Source organism: Bombina bombina, chromosome 7 (genome assembly GCF_027579735.1).
Source record: "Bombina bombina isolate aBomBom1 chromosome 7, aBomBom1.pri, whole genome shotgun sequence".
NCBI lineage: Eukaryota > Metazoa > Chordata > Amphibia > Anura > Bombinatoridae > Bombina > Bombina bombina.
The window spans coordinates 519,494,093-519,510,517 of record NC_069505.1 but is presented as its reverse complement, the minus strand read 5'-3'; the positions used below and the strand labels follow the sequence as shown (position 1 = coordinate 519,510,517).

Below are 16,425 nucleotides of genomic sequence, written 5' to 3'. Positions count from 1 at the left end.
TCTTTGTATAAAATAAGTTTCAATAATGTTCAATGTTATATGTAATGTTCTTTTATTTCTAACTTAACTATAACTAGAAACAGCTGATTATCTGACGTGTTGGGAGTGGAACAGTTTGTTACTTAAAGGGATCGGAAACCCAATTTTCTTCTTTTATGATTTAGATTGAACATGCAATTTAAATTTATTTTTTTTAATCTAATTTGTTTTGTTCTCTTGGTATGCTGTGTTGAAAATGGACACCTGGGTAGGCTCAGGAGCTTCTGATTGGTGGCTGCACATATATGCCTCATGTTATTGGCTCACCCATGTGCCTTGCTGTTTCTTCAACAAAGGATACCACGAGTATGAATCAAATTAGATAATAGAAGTAAATTGGAACGTTGTTGAAAAGTATATGCTCTATCTGTATCACAAAAGTAAAATTTTGGGTTTCATCTCCCTTTAAATAATTGCTATTCTTTATTCACTTATACTATTTATAGTACTAATTAAAAGAAGCATACACTATTATTTTTATTATTTTTGCTGGCCTGAGAGAAGATATTTATTAAGACTGTTGAGTTTTACTCTCTTTATCATAGTTACTTGAAGAAGCTCACGTGGACGCTGTGATGATCCTAGGAGAACCATTTGCCTCTGAGAAACCCTTTAATTTTGGAACTCAGGACACCACACGCAGAATCCACGACCTGATTCCTGTCATGTTAAAGCATAGACTTACTCCTCCCCCTGAGGAGTCTTATTCACTGCACCGCAAAATGGCCGGAGCCTTCCTTGTGTATGCCAGGCTTCGCGCAGTAATGTCATGCAAGGAAGTGTTTGACGAGATCTATCGTGAATATAGGGAGAGGCGTACAGGAGGAAATCGAGGGGCAGCTTCCAGTTAAAATGATGTTACCCACTGTCTGTCCAGAATGAGCTAGCAGTACCTATAGTTAACTTATTGTGTACCAACTTTACAGGGTTCGTGGTTTAACAGGAGGCCAAGTCAAGGGTCTCTTGGGAGATAAAAAATGTGTGTGTGTATATATATATATATATATATATATATATACAAAACAGAAGGGAGGCACTCGCTGGTCATTTCAAATCAAGTGATTTAATACATGTGACATTTCGGGGACATGCTCCCCTTCCTCAGACCGTCTGAGGAAGGGCAGCGTGTCCCCGAAACATCAAATCTATTAAATCACTTGATTTAAAATGACCAGTGAGTGTCTGCCTTCTGTTTCACGAATACTACCTGCTGGCACCCTGGTGAATGACTGATAGTTGAGAGTGCACTATACTTGACTTTTTATATATATATTAGCATATTGATATCAAGCAACCTAAACCAATACACAGATATAAAATAATTATACACATTTTTTGATTGCCGGCTTTTTCCCTGTCAACAATAGCCCAAACAATTAATGTTTCCATTTTTTAGCAAAATTACTGGCAAATATTTGCATTTTTGTCTTTTTGAGCTATAACAATGATGGGTGAATTAGTATCACCAAAGATCTTATATTTTTATTTTTTTATTTTATTTTTCTGTTTTTAAATATGCGCCTTGAATAAGGCAACTTGTTATAAAAATAGTATAAAGACATATAAACCACTATTTTTATGTCATTAATTATTAATAATATATTTTATTTAAATTGATTATTTTTTTTAAATAATTGCTGGTGACATCTCTCTATTTTAATTTAAATATTCTATCTAGACTCTATATGTGGGAATATGATTAATCTCTCAGGGGTGGGCAATTATCGGCCCTCCAGATGTTATGGACTACATCTCCCATGATGCTTTGCCAGCATTATGGCTGAAAGAGCATTATGGGAGATGTAGTCCATAACATCTGGAGGGCCAATAATTGCCCACCCCTGATTAATCATATTCACACATATAGATTAGATTATGTAAATTTATTTTTTTTTACAAGGGCCGCAAGCTATTGCAGAATTATTTTCATACCCAGAGATCCTTTAACCTAATAAAAAAACTTGGAAAAATGTATGCGAGGCTACAGTGACATATTTTGAGGTTGATAATATAAATTGAAATAGTACATTTTAAACTAAAAATATCTTTATTGGTTAACATTATTTGTACACTGCCGGACCATGACAATATCTGTGTGCTGCTCTCACTGAAATATCATTTCTCCACTAAAGAACAAAAAAATATATATATATTCATTGCTTGGGTGTATATGTCATGTGTAAATGCGTAGATGTACTTTTATTAAATTATTTATACACTTATCTCTGGTGTGACCAATTATTTGTTTTAATATATGACCATAACAAAACTGCAGGTTTGTAGAGACTTTAATTAGACCTTGCTCAATGGAGCTTCCAATCTAGTGGTATAATGTTAGACCCTTTCCCAAGGAGCTTATAGTCTAGCTGTATAATGAGAGACTCTGCCCTAGGAGTTTACAGTTTAGTGATATAAATATAGATCCTGTCCAAGGAGCCTACAGTCTAGTGGTACCCCATTAAGTGGTATAATTGGAAGTATTGCAAAAAGAAGCTTACAGTCTAGGGGTATAATCAGACTCTGTCCCAGGAATTTTACAATGTACTGTTGTAATGGGAAGAACTGCCCCATAAGAAGATTACAGTTTAATTGTATAATGAGGGAACATGTACCAAGGAGCTTACAGTCAATTGATATAATTATAGACCCTGCTGAAAGACGCTTATATTCTAGTGGAATAATTAAAGACTTTGCCCCAAGGATCTTATAGTCTAGTGCAGTGAATGGCACTTCAGATGTTTCAGAACTACATTTCCCATGATGCTTGACTGAACTTGAGTGCCTAAGCATCATGGGAAATGTAGTTCTGAAACATCTGAAATGCAAAGGTTCACCATCACTTGTCTAGTGGAATAGTTATAGACCTTGCCCCAAGGATCTTATATTCTAGTGGAATAATTAGAGACCTTGCCCCAAGGATCTTATATTCTAGTGGAGTTTTTAGAGACCTTGCCCAGAGGAGCTTATAGTCTAGTGGAATAGTTAGAGACCTTGCCCCAAAGATCTTATAGTCTAGTGGAATAATTAGAGATCTTGCCCCAAGGATCTTATAGTCTAGTGGAATAATTAGAGATCTTGCCCCAAGGATCTTATAGTCTAGTGGAATAATTAGAGATCTTGCCCCAAGGATCTTATAGACTAGTGGAATAATTAGAGACCTTGCCCCAAGGATATATAGTCTAGTGGAATAATTAGAGACCTTGCACCAATGAGCTTTACAATTCAACTGAATAATGAGGGATCATGTAACAAGGTATTTAAACACTACTGGCATAATGGTAGATCCTTCCCTAAGATTCTGGAAGGGAATTAGCGTACGCTAATCAGCTGTAATCAATGTAAGTGCTATTGCAGGTTAGGTGTTAGGCCTGTTTTCAAGGTCTTGCACAAAGAGAGGTTTTAATACAGTTCTAAGGTTTCTGACAGTGGTGGGTGTCAATCACGGCTGTAAGTGGAGTGGTTAACCATTTCTGTTTTGTCAGGAAAGTAGTTAATCACTGGCATAAATAGTCGAGATCATCACAGCTGTACATGTTCCATCAGGGAAGAGGTTAAAGGACCAGTAAACACAGTAGATTTGCATAATTAACAAATATATGATAAAAAGACAATGCAATAGCCCTTAGTCTGAACGTCAAATAAGTAGCAGATTTTTTTCTAACAAATTTCAAAGTTATGTCTATTTCCACTCCCCCTGTACCATGTGACAGATATCAGCCAATCACAAATGCACATACATACTGTATGTTCTGTGACTTCTTGCACATGCTCAGTAGAAGCTGGTGACTCAAAAAGTGTAAATATAAAAAGACCACATTTTTTTTAAGGAAGTAAATTGGAAAGTTGTTTAAAATTGCTGCTCTGAACTCCCCTCGGTTCTTTCTTCCCCCCCCCCCCCTTTTTTTTTAATTTTTTTCCCTTCTCTCTCTCCTTCTTCTTTTTTTTCCTTGTTGGGTTGTTTGTGGGGGTTGGATGGGGGTTATAGACAGACTAAAAACCAGCTGATGAACATGAAAGTAACGAGTCAGAAGAGCCAGGGCTTAATCTAAGCTAATATTAAATTCTTTTTTTTTGAAAATTGTATGCCTTCAATTTCTCTTTTGGCTTTATGATTTGAAAAATATTTGCAAGAAGGTACTATGAGTAATGTGTTAGCAAAAGTTTTGTACTAATACTATGTATCATATAACCCTTTGCTTTTTTTCCCCTTGTTTCTTTTTTTCTGTTATTGAAAATGGATTTAAATAAAAGATTTAAAAAAAAAAAAAAAAAAAAATTGCTGCTCTGTCTGAACCATGAAAGTTTAGTTTGACTTGAGTGTCCCTTTAATCTCAGCTGTAAGGGCTTTTTGGCAGGGGTGGTGTTAATCACCACTATTAGAACTGTGGCATAACTGGTATATGGGTTTCTGTAAGGGGTACACATTGTCTTTCTTTTTAATGACACAATAAGTCCACAGATCATCTAAATTACTAATGGGATATTCACCTCCTGGTCAGCAGGATGAGACAAAGAGCACCACAGCAAAGCTGTTAAATATCACTTCCCCTCACTCCCAACCCAGTCATTCTCTTTGCCTAAATTAGTGCTAGGAAGTGGTAAAGTTAGGTGTTAGAAAAGATTCTTCTATCAAGAGTTTATTATTTTTAAAGTATTACAAGATTGTGCTGCTTTGTCCTAAGGTGTAGCCATAGTCCATATCAGTCTCTTCAGTAGAGCAGTGGTGGCTTTAGAGCAATGGGAACTGGTGGGACATAATTCTCACTACGCCTCCCATACATTGATGCTGCCCTAACCCTGAAAACCTGAGGGATATTTACTCAGGAATTTCTCTTCTTTCACAGGTCCATGTGAGGGAGAGAACCTCTCAAACCTGGTGATCTGCCTTGCTGTCAGGCAGACATATGAAGTAAGTGCTACTTTATTATTCTGGGAGAAAAAGGGAGTACTTCACTACAAGACGTTACACATTATAAAGGGCTCATAGAAATATGCCCTTTATTATGGGGACAATGTAAACTCTCAGAGACTGAGAGAGCTGGACAGCATTTAGCAGGCACTGGGGCTAGGAGACAAGAATTTTTATGGCTCTGGTGGTTTTACTCTCACAGCGGTTTATCTAATAAAATACCGACCAGGAGAGTATGTTATTGTTAGCTACGCCCACAATGGGCGGATCTTCTGAGTTGCGTGCTTTTTCCCTGCACCTCAGTGTACCGACACAAACAGGTCAGAAATGTCCCCTAGAAACGCATGGTTCTTGTGAAACATGCGTTTCTAGGACCGGAAAGCAGCTGTGTCGTTCCCCTGTCGAGTCCGGATAGTTTCCTAGATAGAAAGAGTAGTGGTGTCATTTTTTATGCTTTTCTGTTCGCTTGAGTATGTTTTTTACATACACAGTAAAAAAGTTACCTTTTCCTTGACTGGAGTGGGAGGGAAGGGAGGAGATATTTAAGAGCTCTGCTGTGGTGCTCTTTGCCTCCTCCTGCTGACCAGGAGGTGAATATCCCATTAGTACTTAAGATGATCCATGGACTCATTGTGTCATTGTGTTCCTTCCTCGACAGACCTGTTTCCGGTCCCAGACCGAGCTTCTGAGATCATTGCTAAGGAGTGGGAGAGACCAGGTATACCTTTTTCTCCATCTCCTATATTCAAAAAGATGTTTCCCATAGCCGACTCTATTAAGGAGGCTTGGCAAACAGTTCCCAAGGTGGAAGGAGCCGTTTCCACCTTAGCTAAGAGAACCACTATTCCCATAGAGGATAGTTGTGCCTTCAAAGATCCTGTGGACAAGAAATTAGAAGGTTTACTCAAAAAGATGTATGTACACCAGGGCTTGCAATGGCAGCCAGCTGTGTGCATTGCTACAGTCACTAGTGCGGCGGCCTATTGGTTCGATGCGTTGTCTGATGCTATCAGGACAAACTTCTTTGGATGAAATCCAGGATAGGATAAAAGCTCTTAAACTAGCTAATTCCTTTGTTACGGATGCTTCCCTTCAAGTTATCAAACTGGGAGCAAAGATTTAGGGTTTCTCTATTCTAGCTCACAGAGCCTTATGGTTAAAACCTTGGTCTGCGGATGTGTCCTCTAAGTCTAAGCTTCTAGCTATTCCTTACAAGGGAAAAACCTTGTTTGGACCTGGCCTGACGGAAATTATCTCTGATATCACGGGAGGTAAAGGTCATCTTCTCCCTCAGGATAAAAGAAAACACAAAAAGGACGACAGAGTAATTTTCGTTACTTTCGAAATTTCAATGGAAATTCTTCCTCTACTGCCTCCAAGCAGGAACAGTCTAAACCTGTATGGAGACCCAATCAGTCTTGGAATATGGGAAAACAATCCAAAAAGCCTACTATTGAATCAAAAACAGCATGAAGGGCATGCCCCCGATCCAGGACCAGATCTTGTTGGGGGCAGACTTTCCTTCTTTGCTCAGGCTTGGGTTCGAGATGTTCAGGATTCCTGGGCAATAGAAATAGTGTCCATGGGATACAAATTAGAGTTCAAAAGTTTTCCTCCCAGAGGCAGGTTTCTGCTTTCAAGATTATCTGCAGACCAGACAAACAGAGAGGTGTTCTTACACTGCGTAGGAGACCTCTCAGACCTGGGAGTGATTGTGATTGTTCCAGTTCCGATACAGGAACAGGGTCTGGGTTTTTATTTCAATCTGTTCGTGGTTCCCAAAAAAGAGGGAACCTTCAGACCAATTTTGGATCTCAAGAGTCTAAACAAATTTCTCAGTCCTTCAAGATGGAAACTATTCGTTCCATTCTTCCTTTGATTCAAGAGGGTCAATTTATGACAACAGTGGATTTAAAGGACGCGTACCTACATGTTCCCATTCACAGGAATCCTTACAAGTTCCTAAGGTTTGCCTTTCTGGACAAACACTTCCAATTCGTGGCTCTTCCTTTCAATCTTGCCACAGCTCCCAGAATTTTCACAAAGGTTCTGGGATCACTATTGGCTGTGCTTCGGTCACAGGGCATTGCAGTGGCATCCTAGTTCAGGCGCCATCCTTACAACAAGCAAGATCCCACATGGACCTGGTTTTATCCTTCCTGCAATCTCACGGGTGGAAGATAAATTTGGAAAAGAGTTCCTTAGTCCCAAATACAAGGGTAACTTTCTTGGGAACCATAATAGATTCCCTATCAATGAAGATTTTTCTGACAGAAGTCAGGAAATCAAAGATTATTGATACTTGTCTAGTTCTTCAGTCCACTCCTCGGCCATCAGTGGCTCAATGCATGGAGGTAATCGGGCTGATGGTGGCGGCAATGGACATCATCCCGTTTGCTCGTTTCCACCTCAGACCTCTGCAGTTAAACATGCTCAGGCAATGGAACGGAGATTATGCAGACTTGTCTCTACTACTGGAGCAGGAGACAAGGGATTCTCTTCAATGGTGGTTGTCTCTGGATCATCTCTCCCAGGGAACCTGCTTTCGCAGACCATCTTGGGTGATTGTGACAACAGACGCCAGCCTTCTAGGGTGGGGAGCAGTCTGGGGCTCCCTAAAGGCTCAGGGAATTTGGACTCAGTCTGTTCTTCCTATAAACATTCTGGAGCTGAGAGCGATCTTCCATGCTCTTCTGGCTTGGCCCCAGTTAGCCTCGGTCCAGTTTATCAGGTTCCAGTTAGACAACATAACTTCAGTGGCTTACATCAATCATCAGGGAGGAACGAGGAGTTCCTTAGCGATGACAGAGGTAACCAAGATAATTCAGTGGGCGGAGGCCCATTCTTGCTGCCTGTCAGCGATCCACATCCCAGGGGTGGACAACTAGGAAGCAGACTTCCTGAGCAGGCAGACCTTTCATCCGGGGGAGTGGGAACTCCATTCGGAAGTGTTCTCCAGCCTGATTCTCAAGTGGGGTCAGCTGGACATAGATCTCATGGCATCTCGTCAGAATGCCAAGCTCTCTAGATACGGGTCGAGGTCCAGGGACCCCCAGGCAGAACTGATAGATGCTCTAGCAGTTCCTTGGACCATCAGTCTAGCATACCTTTTTCCTTAGTTTGCTTTTCTTTCTCGGGTCATTGCTCGAATCAAGCAGGAGAGGGCATCGGTGATCCTCATTGCAGCAGCTTGGCCTTGCAGGATTTGGTATGCAGATCTGGTGGACATGTCATCTCTACCACCTTGGAGACTTCCGTTGAGGAAGGACCTTCTAATTCAAGGGCCCTTCCTACAACCAAATCTAGTTTCTCTGAAGCTGACTGCTTGGAGATTGAACGCTTAGTTTTATCCAAGCGGGGCTTTTCTGACTCGGTCATAGAGACCATGATTCAGGCTCGTAAGCCTGTAACTAGAAAAATTTACCATAAGATATGGCGTAAATATCTCTATTGGTGTGAATCCAAGGGCTACTCATGGAGTAGAGTTAGGATTCCTAGAATTTTGTCCTTTTCTCCAAGAGGGTTTGGAGAAAGGATTATAGACAAGTTCCCTAAAGGGTCAAATCTCTGCCTTATCTATTTTGTTACACAAACGTCTGGCAGATGTTCCAGATGTACAATCATTTTGTCAGGCCTTGGTCAGAATCAGGCCTGTGTTCAAACCAGTTACTCCTCCATGGAGTCTGAATTTAGTTCTCAAAGTTCTTCAAGAGGTTCCGTTTGAGCCTATGCATTCCTTAGATATTAAGTTGTTATCTTGGAAAGTTTTATTTCTTGTGGCTATTTCTGCTGCTCGGAGTGTTAAAGCTCTCGGCATTACAGTATGAGTCTCCTTACCTTATTTTCCATTCAGATAAGGTAGTTTTACGTACTAAATTAGGATTTCTTCCTAAAGTTGTTTCTGATTGGAACATTAATCAGGAGATTGTTGTTCCTTCCTTGTGTCCTAATCCTTCTTCTCAGAAGGAACGGCTTCTGCACAATTTGGACATGGTTCGTGCTTTAAAGTTTTACCTGCAGGTGACTAAAGATTTTCGTCAGTCTTCTTCTTCTTATGCTTTGTTTGTGATTTTCTCAGGAAAACGTAAGGGTCAGAAAGCTACGGCTACTTCTCTTTCTTTTTGGCTGAAGAGTATCATACGTTTTGCATATGAGACTGCTGGACAGCAGCCTCCAGAGAGGGTTACAGCTCATTCCACGAGGGCCGTTGCTTCCTCATGGGCATTCGAAAATGATGCTTCTGTATAAAAGGTTTGCAAGGCTGCAACTTGGTCCTCTCTTCACACTTTTTCAAAATTCTACAAATTTGACACTTTTGCTTCGGCTGAGGCCGTTTTTGGGAGAAAGGTTCTTCAAGCAGTGGTGCCTTCCGTTTAGGTTCCCTGTCTTGTCCCTCCCATATCATCTGTGTACTCTAGCTTGGGTATTGATTCCCATTAGTAATTAAGATTATCCGTGGACTCATCATGTCATTAAAAAGAAAAGAAAATTTATGCTTACCTGATAAATTTATTTATTTTTTGACACGATGAGTCCACGGCCCGCCCTGTTTTTGTAAGAGACAGGTTGTTGGTTATTATAAACTTCGTACACCTCTGCACCTTGTTACTTTTTTTCTCTCCTTTACTTCGGTCGAATGACTGGGTTGGGAGTGAGGGGAGGGGATATTTAACAGCTTTGCTGTGGTGCTCTTTGCCGCCTCCTGCTGACCAGGAGGTGAATATCCCATTAGTAATTAAGATGATCCGTGGACTCATCGTGTAAAAAAAAGAAATAAATTTATCAGGTAAGCATAAATTTTCTTTTTACCTACTTTTATCTTAGCATACATATACATACAGGGATGGAAAAATATCACTATAAATAAATATAGTTTACTAGTCAGAGAAAAAAGTTATTAGCCAGGAGGGAAATTTACTAGTCCACTCAATGTTAAAAATAGGAACATTGTCAAATTTATTTTACTCTTCCACTGTATATCCTAACTCATCCAAGGCTAATGGAAATTTCCAGCCCTGGTGTGTGTAGAAGAGTAAATCTAGGTAGACTGATAAGAGCTCAAGAGCGTGCATGTGTCTAACTCTTTAGTAGTCTATGGCAGCAGCATTTTGCAACATTGTTTGTAGCACATGAAGAGAGGAAAGAAAGACGCCGAGTCCCAGAGTATATCCATAAGTTTATTGGATACGGGCCTTAGCATACATCAAGGTGTTCCCTTAGTCTGACGCGTTTCACGCATGGGTACATGCCCTTCGTCAGATACTGATTGTTTGTAGCAGCCTTATACATTGTTGTAAACTCTGCTGCCATAGACTGCTAAAGACACATGCATGCTTCTAAGCTCCTATCAGCCTACCTAGGTTTACAATTCAACAAAGGATACCAAGAGAACAAAGCAAATTTGATAATGGAAGTAAATTGGAAAGTTGTTTAAATTGCATGCTCTATCTGAATCATAAGAGTTTAATTTTGGCTTCACTGTCCCTTTAATATCAGGAGTTTACAGACAGCAAGTTTATGAAATGGAAAGAGGTGGCATTCTCTGCTGACATGTCCTACTCTAAAGGAGTTTTAAGAGTCACGAAGCCAAACATTTTCCAATTTGCTTCTATTATCAAATTTACTTTGTTCTCATAGTATTCTTTGTGGAAGAGATAACTAGGTAGGCAGTGTGCATATTTCTGCAGCAATACATGACAGGAAGCACTGCTGCCACCTAGTGATACTGCAAATATATATTATAGTTATAAAACGGATGCTATATATCGCTCCAGTGACCTGCATGCTTCTACACTTTCCTACCTGCTTGTCTTTTTAATGACACGGTGAGTCCATGGATCATCTAATTACTATTGGGAATATCACTCCTGCCCAGCAGGAGGCGGCAAAGGGCACCACAGCAAAGCTGTTAAATAGCACCTCCCTTCCCACCAACCCCAGTCATTCTCTTTGCCTATGTTAGAGCAAGGAAGTGGTAAAGTTTAGGTATTATCGGCAACTTCTTTGAAAGGTCAAATATCTGCCTTGTCTATTTTGTTACACAAACGTCTGGCGGATATACCGGCATTGCTTTTGTCAGGCCTTAGAATCAGGCCTGTGTTCAAACCTGTTACTCCTCCCTGGAGTCTTAACCTTGTTCTTAAAGTTCTTCAACAGGCTCAGTTTGAGCCTATGCATTCCCTATATATTAAGTTATTATCTTGGAAAGTTTTGTTTCTTGTTGCAATTTCTTCTGCCCGCAGAGTCTCAGAACTCTCAGCGTTGCAATATGAATCCCCTAATCTTATTTTTCATTCTGATAAGGTAGTTCTGCGTACTAAGTAGGGTTTCCTTCCTAAGGTTTTTTCGGATAGGAACATTAATCAAGAAATTGTTGTTCCTTCTTTATGTCCTAACCCTTCTTCCCATAAAGAGCGTCTGCTGCACAACCTAGATGTGGTGCGTGCGTTGAAATACTATTTACAGGCGACTAAGGAGTTTCGTCAGTCCTCGGCTCTGCTTGTTGTTTTCTCTGGGAAACATAAGGGTCAGAAAGCTACGGCTACTTCTCTTTCTTTGTTGCTGAAGAGTATCATTCACTTTGCCAATGAAACTGCTGGACAGCAGCCTCCTGAGAGGGTTACAGCTCATTCTACGAGGGCTGTTTCCTCTTCCTCAGCATTCAAAAATGAAGCTTATGTGGAATAGATTTGCAAGGCTGCAACTTGGTCCTCTCTACATACTTTTTCTAAATTCTATAAATTTGATACTTTTACCTCGGCTGAGGCTTCTTTTGGGAGAAAGGTTCTTCAAGCAGTGGTGCCTTCCGTTTAGGTTCCCTGTCTTGTCCCTCCCTTACCATCTGTGTCCTCTAGCTTGAGTATTGATTCCCAATAGTAATTAGATGATCCGTGGACTCACCGTGTCATTAGAAAGAAAACAAAATGTATGCTTACCTTATAAATTTCTTTCTTTCTTGACATGATGAGTCCACGGCCCGCCCTGTTTTTCTAAGACAGGTCTTTTTGTTACGTTATAAACCTCAGACACCTCTGCACCTTGTTGCTTCCTTTCTCTCCTTTACTTCGGTCGAATCACTGGGGTTGGAGGGAAGGGAGGTGATATTTAACAGCTTTGCTCTGGTGCTCTTTGCCGCCTCCTGATGGGCAGGAGTGATATTCCCTATAGTAATTAGATGATCCATGGACTCATCGTGTCATTACAAAAAAAGAAATTTATCAGGTAAGCATAAATGTTGTTTTTTAAAGGGACATGCAACTCCAAATTTTTATTTCATGATTCAGACAGATAATACAATTTTTATTTAAAAGTTTCCCATTTACATCTATTATCAATTTTGCTTTCTTCTCTTGTTATTCTTTGTTGAATAGATATCTAGACAGGTAGTGTTCACCTGTCTGGAGCACTACATAACAGGAAATCGTGCTGCCATCTAGTGCTTTTGCTAATGAATAACGTAAGACTGCTGCCATATATTACTACAGTCACGTGCACGCTTTTAAACTTACCTTCCTGCTTTTCAACAAAGGATAACAAGAAAACAAAGAAAATTGATAATAGAAGTAAATTGGAAAGTTGTTTAAATTGTATATTCTATCTGAATCATGAAAGAAGAAAAAATGGGTTTTATGTCCCTTTAACAAAGGATACCAAAGAATATAGTTTCAGGGCCTCAATCAGGAATTATTTTTAAATCCATTTTTGTAATAAGTTAAAGGGACAGTCTACTTCAGAATTGTTATTGTTTTAAAAGATAGATAATCCCTTTATTATCCATTTCCCAGTTTTGCATAACCAACACTGTTAAAGAAATATACATTTTACCTCTGTGATTATCTTGTATCTAAGCCTCTGCAGACTGCCCCCTTATTTCAGTTCTTTTGACAGACTTGCATTTTAGAAAGTGCTGACTAATAAATAACTCCACTGGAGTGAGCACAATGTTATTTATATGGCACACATGAACTAACGTCCTCTAGCGGTGAAAACTGTCAAAATGGATTCAGATAAGAGGCGGCTGAGCATATGAGCCTTTCAACAAAGAATACCAAGTGAACAAAGTAAATTTGATGATAAAAATAAATGTAAAAGTTGTTTAAAATTTCATGCCCTATCTGAATCATGAAAGTTTAATTTTGACCAGCCTGTCCCTTTAATGACCATTTAAGAGCATATCTGATATATTAACTGTGGTTGAATTTTTGTTAATTTTTGTTTCATATATCATTGATTGTCAATATGCTTTTTGGTCTGTAATCTGTTTCCTCTCTATGTTTTTAATTTTGGACACATTCCTTTTAATAATGGGAGATAAAGGGGCCGAATTGTCAAATGGCAGGCGGACATGATTCGCTGTAGCGAATCATGTCCGCCTGAAATTGCAAAATGCAGACGGCATACGCCGTTGGCATTTATCATTGCACAAGCAGTTCTGGTGAACTGCTTGTGCAATGTCGCACCATGCAAATTTGCGGCCAATCGGCCGCTCTCAGGGGGTGTCAATCAACCCAATCGTATTCAAACGGGTGGATTGATGTCCGCCACCCCAGAGGCGACAAACGAGTTAAGGAGCAGCTATCTTAAGACCGCTGCTTCTTAACTCCTGTTTCCAGCAAGCCCGAAGGCTCGCAAAGAAACAGGGGTATTCAGGGCCATTCCCAAAGGGTTAAAAACATATGTAGACTGATGATGTAATATAGCTCCTCCCTTAGCTTGGATGGGGATTGGTCCATATTTTAGTGGTTTGGGTTTAAAATGGTTTATGATATTCATTTATGTTAGCTTGATAAAGGGGCAGGAGCCCAAAAACGTTGCTCATATGGGCTAATAAAGAGTTTCATATCCTGTCAGGTGATCTGGTACCTACTATCTACTTATGAAACTTCAGGCATATTTGGGGTAAACCTGCGGAACATGCACCCATCTTTTTTTTTTTTATTCTTTTTATTAAAGAAACAAAGGTACAGGCAAGTACATGTACATACGCATAAGGTAAGGTAGACAAGATATTACAATCCAAATTCTATCATAAGTTTTACATTCTAGGCATTAATGTAGTATTGAATATTTGAAAAAGAAAAGATGTGTAAACCAATACATTAAAAGATACCCAATAGTCTCGTCAGATATCATCTTGCCCTGATCCTGTGCCTCTAATTTTTTATAATAATAACAAATAGAAAACAAAACTAAACAAAAACAAAACATCAAACTACTAGTGTTATAGGTAGTGTATACACGCTCATCTCAGGTCTAGCATTGTTTACCCGAATGTGTGATGTCGCCCAAAAGAGCACCATAATACAGTCCAGCTACCAGTGGCTGATGCATGTGACTCATCCTAAGTCTAGCAGTAATTAGCAGGAATATGACATCAAATAAGAGGAAACATTAATACATTCTAACCACTAGAGTTATTGTGATATATATGAATCCTCGCACACCCTGTATACTTTTAGCAGAGATGTAATATCACGTGTGGCTGCTTTAGAATGGGCTTAATACTAGCATTATAAATGACACACATAGGCTTATGACGTCTGTAGCATGAGTGCAATATCACATGGTTGGAAACATTAAGATAGACTAACTACTAGTGTTGTAAACGATACATGCGACCCATCTCACATCCATCATTCCTCAGCAGCAGTGTAGTATCTCATAGATGGGAACAATAGAGCAGGTCAGCTACTAGTGGTGCAGGTGGGATATTTGAATTGTCTCCTATCTAGTATTCTTTAGCAAAGATGTAATATTACATGGATGGAAGCAGTAGAATAGGTTAACTACTAAAGTTGTAGGTGATATACGTGGGCATATGCCTATTATTCTTTAATATACACTTAGATAGAAACAGGTTGAGTAGGCTAACTCCTAGTGTTGAAAATGCTATATGCAGTATTCTCTAGCAGGAGTGTAGTATCACATAGGTGGAAATCTTAAAAATAGGCTAACTACTAGTGTTGTAGGTGGTATGTGTGAGCTCTTCTCAAGTCAAGTGTTATTTAGCAGGAATACAATATCACATAAAAGAGAACATTAGTACACTCTGACTACCAGTGCTGTTAGTAATATATATGAGCTCATCTCAGGTTTGGTATCGTTTAGCAAGTGAAACCTTACACAAAAGAAATATTAATACAGTCAAACTGCCAGTGTTATAGATAATGTACGTGGGATCATCTCAGCTCCAGTATAATTAAACAAACAAGGATGTCCCATCACATAAAAGGAGACAAATATGCTGTATCTATTTGCACTGAGCAAAATAAAGACGATTTGATAAAATAAATAAATGAAACCAGATGGGACACCAAGCTTGAACAATGATAGAGCATAGGTATCTAAAAGAAATACATGGTTTGTATCTCAATGCCAACTGCAGTTGTACAGAGTTTAGAGATTAGGTAGGTAAAGAGGGAGACTAACTATATATGTACCCTAGCAGTGAATCATTAAATAGGTAAAGGAGAATCTCCATAAGGAATTAAGGTGAAACAGATAATAAGTGTGTACCAAGCATCCAATCCTGCCCCTGACAATTGTGACCCTAAAGGAAAAAGGCAGTTATGAGTATCTGGATGTACATAAGGGTAAAACTTTCTATACCTTACCTGCTATGTGGTGCAATACCCTTAACCCAATAACCCCAATAAACACACGGACACCAGTTATGGGAGAAAAAAAAACCTCCCCGTCCAGGGACAAGGGTTGCATTTATTAAAGAATAACTTAATACTTAAACTTAAATAACTTAGTAATAATAACTTAGCGTTGGCCGGCAAGAACATCCCTGTCCTACAACTCCTAAAAAAAGGGGTGTGGTGCCCTAAAGGAATGGGGGGCACCCCCCATTCCGACAGCCTGGCGGGCTTTTTTAGGAGGGATCATGCAGGGAGCCACCAAGTGTCAGCCCTTACGGCTGACGTTGAATGTGCTTGTCTGTCCCCCTCCTCTTTCACCTCGCCAGGCTGACCCTACAGGAGATTTGTCACACCCCTGCTGCCGCCGCAACAGGAAACATGACGCCATGTTCCTACCTAACTGGAGTTGAGGGACCCCCAAACTCCTAAGACAACAGGTCCTCAGCCAAAAGACTGTTAGATCCAAAGGGGGGTCCCTAAGAGCACAAGTACAGCACTTGGGGCTTACTAAGGTCCGAATGATTATTCAGCCCCCAGCCAAAGTTATACTATTGCCGGCATCTCCTCAGACCACTGTAGACCGGAACACTCCATCCAGAACTGGAACCTAACACCTGTAACTTGAGAGGGAAGGGAGGGAAGACAAGAACAGGTTAGTAACCCTACTTCCTGCCTGCAGACACTAATATAGGCTCTGCAACATCTCCCTCTAGCTGTCAGACCAGCTAAGACACCTAGCCAGCAATACACCTAGCAATCCAGACAAAAGTTAACCCTTAAGTTGCTGCGCGCTTAATCAGCTCTCCACTTTCCTACTGCCTGCAATGCCCATCA

General features: G+C 40.0%; 1 protein-coding gene across 2 annotated transcripts in view; it reads left to right on the top strand.

Annotated features, from left to right (window-relative positions):
- Positions 1-2,261, top strand: part of COQ8B (coenzyme Q8B) — a 99,099-nt gene extending 96,838 nt beyond the window's left edge. For both annotated transcript variants that reach the window (XM_053721781.1, XM_053721782.1), the window contains exon 15: positions 585-2,261. In XM_053721781.1, coding sequence (XP_053577756.1) covers positions 585-890 — 306 coding nt within the window. In that variant the 3' untranslated portion in view covers positions 891-2,261. The remainder of the gene's footprint in view (positions 1-584) is intronic.
- The last annotated feature ends 14,164 nt before the right edge of the window (positions 2,262-16,425 follow it).